The 16,388-nt window shown below is 33.3% G+C and overlaps 2 protein-coding genes across 8 annotated transcripts; both read right to left on the bottom strand.

The window, feature by feature from the left end:
* Window positions 1-629: 629 nt before the first annotated feature.
* Window positions 630-8,772, bottom strand: DGAT1b (diacylglycerolacyltransferase-1b). Of its 7 annotated transcripts, none has more exons than NM_001250755.2 (16): window positions 8,380-8,769; window positions 7,951-8,031; window positions 7,748-7,821; window positions 7,562-7,637; window positions 7,341-7,408; window positions 6,780-6,903; window positions 6,176-6,274; window positions 4,773-4,874; window positions 4,499-4,635; window positions 3,749-3,830; window positions 3,612-3,632; window positions 3,223-3,285; window positions 2,566-2,613; window positions 1,564-1,626; window positions 1,213-1,266; window positions 630-1,103 (listed from the first exon to the last, which is right to left on the bottom strand). In NM_001250755.2, the coding sequence occupies exons 1-16, from the start codon at window positions 8,695-8,697 to the stop codon at window positions 999-1,001; spliced, it is 1,515 nt and encodes a 504-aa protein (NP_001237684.2). In that variant the 5' UTR covers window positions 8,698-8,769; the 3' UTR covers window positions 630-998. The 7 variants fall into 7 exon arrangements, 5 of the variants coding, with proteins under 5 accessions (NP_001237684.2, XP_040866864.1, XP_014624826.1 ...); XM_041010930.1 differs by having other exon boundaries at window positions 1,016-1,103; window positions 1,564-1,672; window positions 8,380-8,772; XR_003265114.2 differs by having other exon boundaries at window positions 1,078-1,103; window positions 3,745-3,830; window positions 8,380-8,772.
* Window positions 8,773-12,877: 4,105 nt separating this feature from the next.
* LOC112999960 (eukaryotic initiation factor 4A-15) lies at window positions 12,878-15,711 on the bottom strand. Its single transcript, XM_026126444.2, has 5 exons — window positions 15,516-15,711; window positions 15,233-15,302; window positions 14,970-15,076; window positions 14,093-14,523; window positions 12,878-13,722 (listed from the first exon to the last, which is right to left on the bottom strand). The coding sequence occupies exons 2-5, from the start codon at window positions 15,298-15,300 to the stop codon at window positions 13,087-13,089; spliced, it is 1,242 nt and encodes a 413-aa protein (XP_025982229.1). The 5' UTR covers window positions 15,301-15,302; window positions 15,516-15,711; the 3' UTR covers window positions 12,878-13,086.
* Between the last annotated feature and the right edge of the window lie 677 nt (window positions 15,712-16,388).

Genomic DNA, 16,388 nt, shown 5'->3' with positions numbered 1-16,388 from the left:
TGGCATTCAAACCTCACTTTTTTTAGTTTTCTCCAGTAAAGAGTTTTCACTAAACACGTTTGTGTGTTTCACACAAACCCCTCGTTTTATCTAATGTAACTATTCAAGAGTTAATTATTAATTAGTTATACTATAACTAAACTTTTTTGTTAAAAATATCATTAATCAGTAACAATATTATAAATATCTAACCAATAATTAAACTGATCAATAACAAGATATAAATTTTAAACGACGAAAATGATAATACGCCTTCTCGATTGAGAAATTTAGATCAAGCATAAAACCATTAATTTTTCGTCAACGAAAATTGGACCGAGCACTTGCAGTTACTAAAGTTTTCTGCCAGACGCAAAGCCACTCTTCTGAACATTCCAAGTAACCTTCATGAAGTGTTTAGGGAAAAACTTGTACACAATTCTTTAAGTGTTGTTTGTACTGTTCTTTAACCAGAATTATAGTTTTATTTCGATGATTTATATATATATTTTTTAATGTTAACGTTGATCATGCAGATTATCAAAGTGAAACTTCAATTATGATCAGCAAAAACAACACAAACAATACCTTTAAAGTGATATGCAAGTTTTGTAGAAGAAAAAAACTGCTATAAAGACATCATTCATCCGTGGAACTTGAAGACTAGGAGGAAATAAATATATTGAGCATAAACCATTTACATCTAGCCCTCTACTAATTAACAGTTAACAGAAAACAGTTAGAGTGTTCCTTGGCAGTTATCAATGCCAGTGTATGGCTCTCAAAATTGCATATTTTGATACAATTGCCAGAGGAGAGTTGGTAAGTACATAGATCAAGATAATGAATTAGCCTCGTGAACTGGCATATCCCGTGGAATTCCTTCAGAGCAGCCAATGCCATGGTAGATGAAAGCATTCGTAGAAAACAAATATTGACCAACATATCCACATCAATTTTACAATCTGAAAACTGAAAAGCTCATCCATGTGCACCTTTAAAATGTAATGGCCGTAGCTTCAGTCAAGTTTGCCTTTCCTATTCATCAAGTCATGGTAGTATAGCAGTACACACATAGGTTGACCAAGGATACTGAATATGAACCAAAAAATCATATTTCCAACCTGGCATGAAGAAAATAACATTAAAAAACCAACGAATCAAATTCAAGATGATGGGAGTTATAAGATACATTATGATTTATGAACTGATATACTTAAATAGCAGACGTACCATTGAGTTTCTGAATTTATTTTGCAGATAATTAGTGATCAAGACCAAAGGAACCTAAAAACCGGGCATTCATGATCATGTCAATTGAACCAAAAGTATGGATGATATCATAATCATCAACTACTTCAAACATGGCACAGATTCATTACTTCAGAGAATACTTTCTTTCATTTGGCCATAAAAGAACAGGAAAAGACAAAATCTGGGCAATCCTTCACCTTCTTCGTGAGGGAAGAGGGGAGAAGTTTGGTTTCTTGGAAAATTTGTGTTACTCTTGCTCTAAATTAAAATACTTTAGTTTAATAATAGAAGATGGGAAAACAGAAGTATAATACGGTAATTTGATTTTACCTGAAACATAATTCCACCGAAAGCCCACAACTTGAATATGTGGCAAGGAACAGCAATGCACAGCTGCACTCAGATGATAGAGATATCGTGAAAAAAATTGCACAACTGTCTGTGACAATTAAGTTATCAAATTATTCTTATCTGCGTATGTACCTTTTTCAGGAGGAAAAGATGACAGGATTAATTGAAAACATAATTACAACATGTGAAAAAAATTATTCATGGCTAAAGAAAGCATCCTTGAGTACATGTAGGGAAATTTTGGTGCCAAAGTTAATATTGCAAGAACTCAGGTGGAAACTAGAAAATGTGACAGTCCCTCATAATTGTTATGTCAATCTATTTTAAGATATGGAAGCTGTAACATCTACACATGCCAAGGTACAGACAGGCTACAAGTTACTTGAGATTTTGGTAACTAGCTGCCTAAGGCTAAGGTTTCTGAGGCCATATGAGGTTGTAGATAGTTCAAAGACAAGTAACGTAGGTCCTATACCAATTTTTAACAAATCAGCCACAACTTAGTATCTAATTTTCAGTTCTCTCCCACAGTCTGTTACGAACCCAAAGCAAAGAAAGAAATAAAAGAACACTTTTATCATCTAAAACAGAAAATAGGAAAGATAACTCTCCTCCAAGGGTTTCCCCCTCACAAAGGATTTTTCCTTTCAAAATAGCAAAGCTCAATTCTCAAATGATAACAAATAGAATGGATCATTTCCTCTTAATACCCCCTATTTATATCTAACCAAATCCTGTAACTGACTAATTAACAACTCTAACCGTCTGTAAATAATTTTCCCTTCCCTTCTATCTAACTCCTAACACAGTCCAAACAGCCCAAGGAAAAGAAGGAAAGAATATTCCAAAAATATATTGATTGCAAGATGCTTCCTGACATTGATCAGTGTAGAATGCAGACAAATACTCAAGCAGAAAACCATAATGACATAATACCAAAAAAGGAAGAGAGAAGGCTGTACAGAGAGATGAACAACACACCTCATGGAATAAAGCAGAAACCAGGAAGGCAATTAAAAGAGCAGCAGCCTGTACAATGATGAAAAATCAAAACATTATCTAGAACTGAAAATTAAAATACCAATAATGCTTTAAAAAACAAGAGCCAATCAAAATATTAACCAATGAGAAACAACTATGTTGATAGGAAATTGTTGATAGCAAAGACCAAGGAAAAAAATCACAAAGATATCAACCATGATTACATAAGAAAAAAAAATAATGGAGTTCGTTTGCAGTTCTTGTTTGTGTTAGTCAAGTTTATACATTCCAAAGTCATTTATCTGAAACGACAGAACAGAAATGAAGTTCAACTATTGTCTACCAATTGCAAACTTTCTACATATTCCTCCAGTGCATCAAACATATCAAACCATACAATTAGTGCAAAAAAAATATATACATACTTTTTAAAAAAAAAAAACTTATGTAATAGGTTTATTGATAAGTTTTTACATAACTGTGATTATTAGGATATAACTAACATACATGTTCCTTTTAATTTAACTATGTTAAATGTGATCATCTTAGTGGCAACCTGAGATGGTAAACAGAGACTGACAAATCCTAAAAATGTTTTAGAGTTTAGACCAAATAAATTCAGGATCCATTCAGCAACACAGGAGGATGCTTGATTACCTTTGGTAGACCGTGCCTTAAACATGGAAAATATAGGTGGCGGATCATCCATTTGTGAACAGGCTGCAATGTAAAAGATTCCACTCAGATTATACTAATGGTTTGGAACTTTAAGTGATGAATAATCAATGATATGTTCTGAAAGACAGTTTTAAAACCATTTATTCAGTAAGATGGCAAAATGTTGTAACTTCTCTTTCTTCCTTTGTTAAAATAGTCTCGGAGAGTAGTCAACCCTCATTATACACTTAAGGGATAGTTATATCAAATATATGTGTGTGTGTGTGTGTTCACTTGAATTTCATCCCAACAAGAAACCAGAAAATCATTTTGCTGACAACAAGAAAATCAATTTGTTCATCAAAATTAAGTCTGAAAAAGAGACATACCATATTCCACATCCTCCAATACTGATGGAAGCAGCAACAACAGCAAAAATACAAGAAAACAATAAGTCACAAATTCTCTTTATGAAAGACTGAAAATACTGTAAGTAAACAACAAAATATCAGGACAAATAACTTGCATCTTCGACAGTTTTGGCATTCCACCAATCCTTGTAGAATTCACGATCACCAAATCGAAGAAGCTCTGCCAGGATATTTAACCTACATTGGAACAGTCACTCCAATGATAAGCTGCCTCAAATATGAACTAAATCTTAAAAAAACAAAGGTGAACATTTTCTAATATCTAGAAATGAGACAATCAGATCAACATTTACGCATGCACAAAGAGATCTAGTTTTTTCTAATAGTAGTTCTATTAAAGAGGAGAAAAATCAAGCATACATGAATAAAATATCCTCACTGGCCACAGGAAAAATATACAAATCCATCAATAAAATAAGGCTCTAAAATCCCTTCGTATATCTGTCAGAGTGTCACTTAAATTAATCAATTGTGGCACACCAAACAGGCTATAAAGTTAATTTTATATCTTAAGAAGTATATACTCCAGAGTCCAGACAACAATAGTCTCTACATGCACACCTTTAAATTAGCTAGATCCTCCCATTGATGATGTAATTACTATTTAAGGTGTTTAGGAAGGTGGATATCATTTCAACGATGATTTGAAAGATTAATCAATTACAAACTTATAACATCATCATCATCTGAAAATTGCCAGGGTACAAAAGTCAAGGCATTAAACAAAAGATACAAGAACTACAGCTATTCAATTTATGGCAGGTGAAATTAACTTCATAGTTCAGACTAATATCTTATAAGAAAAATGCACACACACATGTTGAACCAAACAAGAGATGGAATACCAAAGGTGGAAAAAGCAATAGAACATGCAGAGCCACACATATAAATTTGGAACAGAAAGCTTCAGAACTCTCTCGGTGGCGTAAAGAAGGTTTCCCTTGAGAGGATGCTGTGAATTTTGTACTATGGGATTAATATACTGCAGAATTTTACAATCAAAATAATGTCAGAATACCAGTAGAATTGGTGAAATAAACCTGAAGAAAAAAATGCACAAAAAAAAAAGAAAGGAAAAAAAGTAGAAATGAACACAATTTATTAACAGGAACTGCTTACTTGTTCTATTATAAATCCCATAACTCCTGTAAATATTATCAGCTTGACAAGTTGGCGAAACAACCAACCCTTTCGAATATAAGGTGTGCGAGGATAGCTTGGCTAAAAGAGCAGTTCATAAAACAAAATAGATGCAAATAAAAATGTGAAAAACCTTGCTCACAGAAGAAAAAAATAACAAATGCAATCTACATGGATATACATTTATGCAGGAAAAGGCAAAGACAAATGAACTGCAGAAACCTACTTAAAGAACCGCAAGCAAAATTTCTGCAACTTAGGTAAACACTGAAGATGCCAAAGCCAATCCAGTATTCTCACAAAGCATTAGAAATGTATGCTACATTTTATGCCAGGGAGTCATGTAATACCCATTCCCTTAAAATCTTATTCTTAGCTTCTAATCATATAAAAGCAAGAAGCAAGCAGAATTATAAGCAGATTGAAGAACACATTGACTAACAGTGGCTACTACCCCCCCTCCCCTCCCCCTTGCATTGATTAGCAGGTTGTGTCTAGAAACTAGCAGATTGCAATAGGAATTGTACATTGGGAATTTTGTATGAATGGAAGTAAAGGGGGAGCATGAGAAAGGTTCGGGAGATTCCTGCTATAGATTTCATTACACAATATTTTATGCTACAAAATGTTGTGTTGTCTAAGCGCATGCCAAAAAAATAGAAAAGAGTATTGAATGTGAGATGAACAAGGTCAAATGGCCAAAATTAGAAGATGGAAAGGAAAGACAGGATGATAAATGGAGAAATTTGCTGAAAGGAATAGAATAGACAATAATTAAAGTCATTCGGAGAAATCCTACTATGTAAGAATCAAGTGATCACACAGCCAACTCAACATTCTGGATCAATTATACCTTTTAGATGGGAACTTAATTCCTAGCAGTGTAATTATGTTCACCCTGTTACGGAGTTAGGAGAGAGGGAAGGGGAAATTAGTTGGGATGGTTAGAGCAATTAGTTTGATTATTAGTTAGAGCAATTATACCTTTTTTTTTGGGGGGGGGGGGGGGGGGGAAGTCATTCAAATTTGTTAGCATTTGTAAACTGAGAATCTCTGCTGTGGAGAAACCCTTTGAGCAAAATTCTCCTCTTTTCTTTGTTGTCATTCAATTTTTCAGTACAAGAAGCATTCTTTTCTTGTATTCTGTTTCTGGGTTCCCAACAGCATGTCCAATTAGACACTGACTAAAAACCTCAGACATAGTCCACACCAAAGATATATGGGTAAGCAACTGCACATGGTTGTGCCTATAAGCAATCTAAGACAAGAAAAATGAATGCAAATGTAAAATAGGCCAATCTAAATGAGGCAACACCACAACAATTACAAATAAAAAGAAATTGCTTCCAAAAATTAACTAAATCACTTGAAAGTACTGCTACCTGGTAACATAATGTAGGGGCAACCAGGAAATATGCCAAGCTCTTGAAGCTTACGTTGTAAGGATAGTCCATGTTCAGAGTATCGAGCAGTGCTTCTCCCTATAACACAGCAAACATGTTTGAATAAGGAGGGAAAACAGATGGTTTATCTATGGCACATTCACACATGTGAAGAGCTAATCATCTAGATATAAGGAAGCAATAAAGGGGAACATAGGATGGAAGTAATTCGAATTTAGATGAAATAAAACTGTACTTTAGCATATTATGAAGTTTTAATAGTACATGATCCATAAGCTACTGCTAAGTCAAGCAGGATGTTCTGGTTCAAAAACTAATCATTGTACAACAAACTGTCATCTTTAAAGTATACAAATAAGTGAAGATGACATTTTGTGATATTTATCTAGCCACTTACAAGTGTCAAGTGGAACTTAAGAATATGTTTGGTTAAGGAAAAAATTAGATGAAAGAAAAAACACATAATCATACATTTTCTTTTGTTTAGTTAAAGAGAAGAGGGAAAAGTTGACTTCAAGAAAAAAAATTCAAAATTTTCTCTCCCCCTCATTTTCTCTCCATTTAAACAGAGAGTATTTATTACCTTTTCAACTAATTTGGTAAGTGCTCTCATATCATAGTTTGTATGTGCATAAGACACCAATTTTAACCATACAACACAAGAAAACAGCATTAACGTGACACCTGATACAAAAGCAGAATCACACCTGCAAAGGAATGCTACAAGTTAGTAATCATCTTTCTGGGATATCCTTATCTATGAAATGACTAAGAACGCACAACTGTATAATTACTTTATCCCGCAGCATTCAACTTCATTGCTCAATGTTCATATAGCAATGCAATAATATTTTGCAACAATTCAATTGCAAAATCATAAGAACCAAACATTAAACTAAGGTTCACCCAACGGCTTTAAATTTTTTCTCAAATAATTTTAATAAATGATAAAAGTTTTTAAAATTCCTGTGCAGTATAGTGACAAAGTTTGTTATATAACACCATTATCAACTTAAAACCATATTCTATAAGCAAATTCTTTCAAAATGGACACATGGTGTAACCGCACATGTCAAAACGAAAAGGTCATCAACTGCAGCCCTAGAATAAATTTTGAAGAATGTATACAAAGAACTAAACTGACCTGAGAATAACTAAAACTGGATAGAAAAGCGAAGTTGAGGTAATGATTATATGAAGTACAACAACAACCTGCAATATTCAAGTAATATAATATTCCAATGTATGCAAATATTAAAGATTAAACAGTTAATAATAGCACATACAACTAACCATATCCCAAAACTATTTTAGATTATACAACGAATGAAATCTAATAAAAGCTCACATGGCCTGGTCACTTACTGGTTCGGGTATACACTTCCGTTGTGCCAACTTCTCCACTATAAAGGCAGCGAAAGGAAATACCACAAGAGAAAGACTGCAAACCAAGCGCACAACCACATACTGTTAAACAACATTTCAAGAAGCAACCGTCAAAACAATTACACAGTACACAGTTAATCCACAAGGGAATTCATCACTCATTACCAACACATGAAAAGGGGCCAGTCTCTCAATGACTTTGAACTAAACCAAAAGCCAGATTTGATCAACCAACCATACTGCAGAACAAATAAAACACTCATTAAAGCAGACAATAAAACCTGAACCGTCAAAATCAAGACCATAAATAAAAGAACAGAAAAATTGTTGCAGGTGAATGTACAATTTAAACATGGAAGAAGCAAAACCTTCATTAAATTCTCAATGATGAGTCGGCTATTCACAGCAACAAGGACTACTATACAAAGGTTGAAGAGGCCCGCGTGACTCTGCAACCGATTCAATAATTAGTAAAGAAATATAATTACATATCAGACTCATCACACCTATTTATAAACCAAACCACGATAATTGCTACAAAAACCTGATCCACCAATTCAATTGTATTAAATTCAAATCATAAATTGATAACTAGTTTCTAGTACACATAAATTAAATAAACAAGAACTAACTAGCAGTAGCATACACTATTTTAAGCACCTCAAAGACTACGATTCGCTTGCATTGAGATTGAGAAGTTTATTATGCAGAACGGGAACAAAACGGCACCGTTCTGGTTGAGTTTGAAATAGTTAAAGAGTTGTAGTAATCGTAAAGTAGAAGTTAACGGCGAGAACCTGACGGAAAATAGTGTCGGAGCTGAGCGGACTTTCCTTCACTTTGCGGTGAGCGGGGACGGAAGGACGGTAGGCGAATTTGAGGACGGAGAAATCAGTGTCTTGTTTTTCGTTTTGCTGTTGGGAATTGACGGCGGCGTCGTCGCTGTTGATGGAGTCGTCGGAACCAGAATCCTTGGCCAAGTCATCACCGGAACTGTCGGTGGTTGTCTCAGGCGAATTGAAGAGGCCGGCGGTGGAGGTGGCGGAGGGACGGCGGCGCAGGGAAGAGTGGTTGAGAGCAGTGGCTACACTTTCAGGCTCATCGGAAATCGCCATTGGAGAAGAAGACCGAGCGTGTTTTCTAACTCAGTCTTCTCTTCTCCAAAAAAAAAAAAAAAACAGATTTCTATTATTGTTCTCTAAAATAATGTATTTATATTTCTACATAAATTGGAATTTACCTTTTTTTTATCTGTATCAAGTTAGAATTTACCTGTGCACTACTAATTACTAATTATAATAATTATTTAAATAATTTTTTTTAGAAATTATCAATATTTTTTAAATCGATGTCAATAACTAAAATTAATCTTATATAACAATATAAGTTATTTTCATAAATTTAAAATATAAATGATATATTTACAAATAATTCAAATTTCTTACTTCTTGTATGCAATAAGTACTTGATGCATTCTATATTTATAAGACATTAAATTAAATATATTAACTATTAAGTAATTGGAAAATTTTAAATTTTAAATACAAAGAAATCGTCTATGATAAATGAAGCCTAACTAATAAGTAATAATGACATAAATTTATTGAGAGTAAGAGAAAAAAAGAAGAAGAGGGTAGTGTTGTTTGTCTTGTTGTGTTGAGGAATCTGATTTGAATAAATTAAGAAAAGCGGTGGTGAGGATTGGAAAATGGAAATCTAAGACGGGTTTATAAGCGGAAAAAATTATTATGGGAATTGAGCATAAGAGGAGAAAGGGACTAATGAAAGATTAAGGGTCTATTGCTTAGAATTTATTTACTAAAAATATACAAGTTTTTTTTCTCAAAAGAACTTTTAATTTTATATTGAAACAAATTCTAATAAGGAATATTTGTCTTTGTCATGTTTAGTGTTTGCAAAAAGATATTGTTGAAGTTGAGACGTACCGTATCTTTTTCTTAATCGCTACGAGTACGGCCAAGAAGTAAGTTCTTCGACACGTCTTCGTCTTCCAATTCTCACACCAGTCGCTTTTATTTTGTTCCATTCCTCAACCGCTAGATTCCATGCAAAATTCTTCTTGTTCTTCGCTTTCTCTACTCTGTCTCACTGTTAAGTAATAACTGCTAATTATATATATAGCTTGATAAATATAATAATACGTCAATTCTTGATTAAGTTTAACACTTGCATCAGATATAAGATTGTGTTAATAATTAGACGCAGATGAAGAAAAAAGACTGAGTAAAAAGGTCACACATTCAAATTTTTATAATTAGTATTTTTAACAAAACTAATAAATTAAGATTTATTGATAAAAAAAAAGGTTTAATACTTGGATTACTAGCTACCTTAGCCCGAACATTAAAACAGGCTAAATATTTCTGTAACGCAAAACTTTGCTAAAAATCAATCATTTTAGAACTTATTACAGTATAAAGGAAATAAGAAAGGATAGTTAAAATAATTTTCTCAATAAACACTTTTAATGAGAGACATAAGAAAGAAAAATGCGATGATTTTTCCCGTGAACTCAAATTACTGAGATCAGTTTATACATAAACCAATCTAAAAAAAACTCTTTATTTAACTTTTCCAAAATATGAGTTAACTTTTTAAATTGTATTATTAATGCAAAATATTTATTAATTTTATCAATAAAACAATAATTTTAATTTATGCATAAGATGACTTTAACTTATGCATAAATTAATTTGAACTTAGTAAGAAAAAATATTTTTTCTATAAATACTTTTATAAAATTTTATCTAAACATTTTTAAGATCATGTTAAAAATCATTGCTTTATTTTATTTACTTTTTTTCTTCTACTTTGCCATCTCTTTTTCTCTGTGTTATCAACTTATCATCACTTTATTGCTTTGAGTGTAGTGAGAAAATGAAATAATGTTTTTTTTAGTGGAGTATTTAGATGAGTAAAAGAAGCAAAAGGATTTTTTTTTTCTCTTATTTAATTCAAAAAATGAGAAAAACCAATAATTTGTCATCTTTTTTCTTTTCCTCTATCCAATTTTTTTTTTAGCTCTAAATAAATGTTACTTCTCTATTCGTTTATTCCATTAACCCAATAGTGTAAAGTTTAACTTCTTTTTTCCCTTCTTTCTGCCCATTTTTTCTCTACTCATGTTCACCTAAATCAAACAAAGCACATTCCTTCAAACTTACCAGCCTACAGATCATGACCACCGAAATAAAACTTACCAATGGATATTATAAACAATATTCTTTCTTTTGTTATTTTTTTTTGCAAATTTTCTTTCATATTTTTTATTGAACGTGATAATGATAAAAAGTAACTTCCATCGAAAGAGATCATTAATCTTCATCGGAATTATAAGCGCATATAAAATACTTGATATCTAGACGTGAATCAGACTTTAAACTTTGAATTACTTGTTTAAAATATACACATTATTACCACTTGCATAAAACGTGATGAATAATTCTCTTACTATTCGTGTTCACACAAATCTAACAAAGCTTTACGTGTATTCAAACTTTTGCCAGAAAGATAATGCAACGGAAATAACTGCTTCCAAAATGGAAATTGACAACAATTCAATAAAATATTCTGAAAATTAAACCTATTTTTTACAGAGCTAAAAACTAAACTATTAATATAAAGCTGCTCACAAAAAAGAAAACAATTAATTGCTCCATCCATCAGTGTTTCTATTTAACTGCAGCCACGTATGGTACCAACTACTAACCGTAAAAAAGAATCTTCAAACTGATGATTTAATGAGGTACACAACATTGAACAAAGACCAAGCATTGTTGTTTTTCATATGACAGAAGCTAAATCGTCATTAATAATGGCAAAAAAAGAAAGCGTAGAAGGGTGATGACTGATGGAGGGAATCCCTTGGCTTGCAATTATTATCTCCATCTCCATCCATGGAACATCAATCACAACAACAACCCTTGAATAGGGAAAGCAAAAATAAGTACAACAATGCTATAAATGACCAATTTTCATTTTACTAGAACCATTTTCAAATTGACGATATAATATAAAATCAAATTTGAATTTATTTAAATTGTTGAAAAATAAAGCAAAATGACATGAAAAGACATTAGTTGTGATACCATAATGACTGAGATGAGATTTACAGTTCTTTGATTCCACTCACTTAGGAAAGAATTATCAGAACGTTGAGAAGAAATGCAAATCACACCTAATTGATTAGGTCAAACATCATATAGTTCAAAGAACAAAACGGGAGTTTCAATATTGAGTGAATGACTAAAGGATACAAAAGAGAGAGGATTTGGGTTGTATTTATTTATTTATAGAGCTCATTAGAGAGCCTAAAATCTAAATAACTAACCAATTTTTAACTCATATCCTGTAACAAGAATTAATCAAGAAAACAATCTTTAACAAAAGGTCTCTCTCCTTTAACTGGGTGAAAAGATAAATAGAAAGAAAAATAAATAAATCCACTATAATTTTAAGGCAGTTTAGATAAATAACTTAATTAAGTATCTATTATACAAACACTTATTATGTATTAGTTATTCCTATAGACTTCATTGAAATAACTGACAACCGTTTTTGGATGTATTATAAATTATTTTTATAAGCTCTTTCAAACACTTAGTTATTTGACAAGATAATTAAGTATGAATAAACTTCAATTTTAAGAGTAATTAAGCATAACAAAGAAAATTTTGTAATAATGGCTAAACTTCAATTTTATTTTATAACATTATAAGAAGGATGAAAAAAATATTAAATATAATTATATACTTTTAAGTAAATATATACAATTAATGTAAGAAAATTTGTGGGCTTTGAAAGTAATAATTTTGTATTGATTTAATTCTTAAAAGTTTACATATATACAATTTTAATTTCATGAGAAACTAGTCTTTATCTCTTAATCTCAAGATTGGCAATTTATTTAGTTATTGAATTCGTCAATTTTATGATAAATTTAACTTTTCAGACTTAGTTAAATTTATGGCAAAAAGGACTAATTTGTTATGAAATTAATAAATTCAAAGACTCAGGTAACCCGTGACTAATTTTGCCAAACTAAGTCAAAATCACCCTAAACTAAGCCCTAAAGCATCCTAATAACAAGCCCAACTATGTCCCCTAAATTCCTAAGGGCAGCATGACTATGATGTGGAAGTGTTATGTGGCTGCCGTCTGTTGGAGCAGAGGAGACATACTATAACACCAATTCAAGTTCATTTAGTGACCAAATTACAACTGAACTAAGTTGATTGCATAAGAATCGAATATGCAATGAAAGTCGTACACCAATTGGGCCAATAATGGGTTTCCACATAGCAAGTAATAATTACTTGGATATTCAGACAAACTCACAATTTAACATAAATTACTAAGCCTATTAAACAAAGTTTAAGAGCAGAAGTACAACCAAAGAAACGAAAGGGGGAGCGAGAAACATTGCATAACAGTTTCCAAAACGCAAACTAATTTCATCTAATACGACGGATGACAAAATCTGATCAAAGGAGCTCAGCAACATTTGAAGGCAGCTCCTCAACTTGCACGTTGTAAAACTTCTGGATGTCAAACAGCATTTTCTCGTCATCCTTTGTGACAAAGTTGATCGCAACACCCTTCCTTCCGAACCTCCCACTACGACCAATACGATGGAGATAGTTCTCAGGCTGTGTTGGGAGATCAAAATTTATAACTAGAGACACTTGTTGGACATCAATACCACGAGCCAAAAGATCAGTGGTTATCAAGACACGGGAAGACCCAGAACGGAATTCACGCATAATAATGTCCCTGGTATTCTGGTCCATGTCTCCGTGGGTTGCTGAGACTGTGTGGTCACGGCTTCTCATCTTGTCAGTCAACCAATCAACTTTCCTTCTGGTGTTAACAAAAATGACACTCTGAGTGATAGCTAATGTCTCATAAAGATCGCAGAGTGTGTCCAGCTTCCATTCCTCCTTTTCAACATTGACATAAAATTGCTTAATACCCTCCAAGGTGAGCTCATCACGCTTCACAAGGATCCTCACAGGTTTGTTCATAAACTTCCTGGTGATCTCAAGGGCCTCAGGAGGCATTGTGGCAGAGAAAACTCCCACTTGAATCTTAGATGGAAGCAGCTGAAATATATCGTAGATCTGATGATAACAATAAAACCAAGGTTAGAGCAGTTATACATAAATCAATTCTTTTAGCACTACAAACCCAATAGGCTTGGAAAAAAGTCAATTGAAACTTAAAAGGCACTTGGGTTCATATTTCATTACATGTTACTACTTACTACTATAAAAGAAAATTAAGAGAAACGAAACATGCATCTGAACAAAGTTGAAAATATAAATATTCTAAAGATATCATAAAGAAAGTAAAACAGAGTTAACACAGGAGAGTTTACACATCAATATAAAAAAATCCATAGACAAGTGTAGGCATTACTTATCAAAAACATAAAGTATTAGTAATAATTAAAGTGAAAAGTACTAAATGAGTTGTGAATTGAAAAGGTACCTGATCCTTGAAACCTCGGGAAAGCATTTCATCAGCCTCATCCAATACAAACATCTTGATGTGGTCTGGCTGAAGTGACTGTCGGCGCAGCATATCAAACACACGACCAGGGGTACCAACCACAACATGAACACCACTAGATAGAATGCGCTGGTCCTCACGCACACTGGTACCTCCCACACAAGCATGAACCTTCACACCTTGATAATCTCCAAGTGCCCGCATAACTTTCTCAATCTGCTGAGCAAGCTCACGAGTTGGTGCCAAAACCAAGGCCTGGCATTGAGTCAAGCTATAGTCAAGTTGCTGCAGAATACCAGAGCAGAAAGTAGCCGTCTTCCCAGTTCCAGATTGAGCCTGTTGAATAACATCAAGTCCCTTGCAGAAGGGAACTATCCCCCTTTGCTGAATGGCTGATGGCTTCTCAAAACCTAAAGCACAAATCATACTAGTTTAAGGATTGGAACATACCGCAAAGCAGAACCAGTGGCATGACAACAAAAAAACACCACTGTCCATTAAAATAATACAGCATAGTAAGACAAACCCCATGTCTAGTGTTATGTTGATTGTTGATACCAAACATTTTGAAAAATTGAGTAAACCACAAATTTGATCCTTAAAGAATTACCATCTCTCTTAAATGTTCTGAAAGCAAGGCAGAAAACCTACGTAGTCCCATAAATATTAGAAATCGTGCTAAATAGTCCCTTAAAAATATTTAAAAAACCCTTCAAATGAGCACCTGAACTTTAGTGAAACAACTTGGGCACTAAACTGATAGATACTCAATAGTTTGAGGACAAAATTGGTGGTTTATTCATTAAAAAACAATAAAACACCAATGGCAAATCCCAAGAAAGAATATTAAAAATACCGTATGCGTAAATTCCCCTGAGAAGATTCTCCTGCAAACCCATAGCGTCAAAACTATCATAAACCTCGTCATAGGATGTGAAGAAGTCCTGTCCATCAGATGAAAGTCTGAAAGGGAAAAAAAAATATAAGGCCATTAAAAAATTGAACAGATAGCAATAACATCCTGTTGCAATCATATCCAACACAAAACAAGAACACGAACAGCAATTTCAGTAATAATAAAACCAGATTGCTCCGAATAATAAAAATAAAAAATCTTACAAGTCACTCATTTTGGAATCATATTGACGAGCATCGAACTGTGACCCCTCAGGTGCTAGTCCAGCCATGACTGCAAAACAAACATAAATTGTTACGCCACGCAATCTATCAACAAAATCGGTACAAGTAAAATTGAGGTTTCTAAATGTAAAAGCGCGGAAGCAAACACAAACTATATGGTACGATCAAAATAAAACGAAGTTTGAGAATAATGAACAGCGAACAGACAAAAAAAAAATGAAAGTATTGTGTGGCGAGAAAAAACAAGAGAGAGAAGAAGGACCTTCAGTTGAGATGATGGATAGGGAAAAGAAGCGTTGTTCTGTTGTGAAGGAAGATGAGTTAGGGTTTCCCGAACTCCTCGGATCTACGCCGCGGAGTCGAGAAAAAGATAACGAAGAGCGTTTCGCTGGTGCCGAACGCAGAGAGAGGGAAGCGAGTATGTGTGTGTGTGTGAGAGAGAGAGAAGTGATAAATAAAAACCAGGGTTACTACTGGACTCTATTCTTTTATGTGCTTCCTATTTTACCCCTCAGCACCCGGTCTACGCCCACAGTCAAACTCCCGCGCAATATTTGATCCTGCCTTTCCTTTGGGCGCTGGCCCAATAACACACAGCATGAGATGGGCCTTTATTTTCGCACCTCACACTATAATCTTCCCACTCCCTGACTTTGTTTTGTTATGAACTTAACACAGTTTTAATTATATATTATTTATTTATTTATTATGTGAACGAGTTTGTTGCATTTTTCGCTCTGAACTATGAACCTGATGAGTGATGAAAAAAGTTTAAACATGCTTGTAAGATGCTCTAGAAGCCGTGAGAACGTGACTAACTGACTATCCTCTTGTTTGGGATTGATTTGAGAAATGGGTTAGAATTTTGATTCTCTGATGCCATAGGACATTGGTTGAAATGCACAAGATGTTTTATTAGGACAGATTTGTCTTGTCAATGGTGAAAAGAGAGCAAGTGTTTTGTGATTTTAATTTTCTATTAAAATAATAATAAAGGATGGTGGACACCAATCTCTAGTTTACACAACAAAACAAATGCCTGATTTGGGCTCAATTCTACACAAAAGAGTGAAAATTGCAAATGTGATAAAAAAAATTGTAAAAATTCTAGTACAATGGATTCTTCTTTCCGTTA

The sequence above is a fragment of the Glycine max genome, chromosome 17 (genome assembly GCF_000004515.6).
Source record: "Glycine max cultivar Williams 82 chromosome 17, Glycine_max_v4.0, whole genome shotgun sequence".
Taxonomy (NCBI): domain Eukaryota; kingdom Viridiplantae; phylum Streptophyta; class Magnoliopsida; order Fabales; family Fabaceae; genus Glycine; species Glycine max.
The sequence above is the reverse complement of the archived record's forward strand: the minus strand, read 5'-3'. Positions and strand labels throughout refer to the sequence as shown.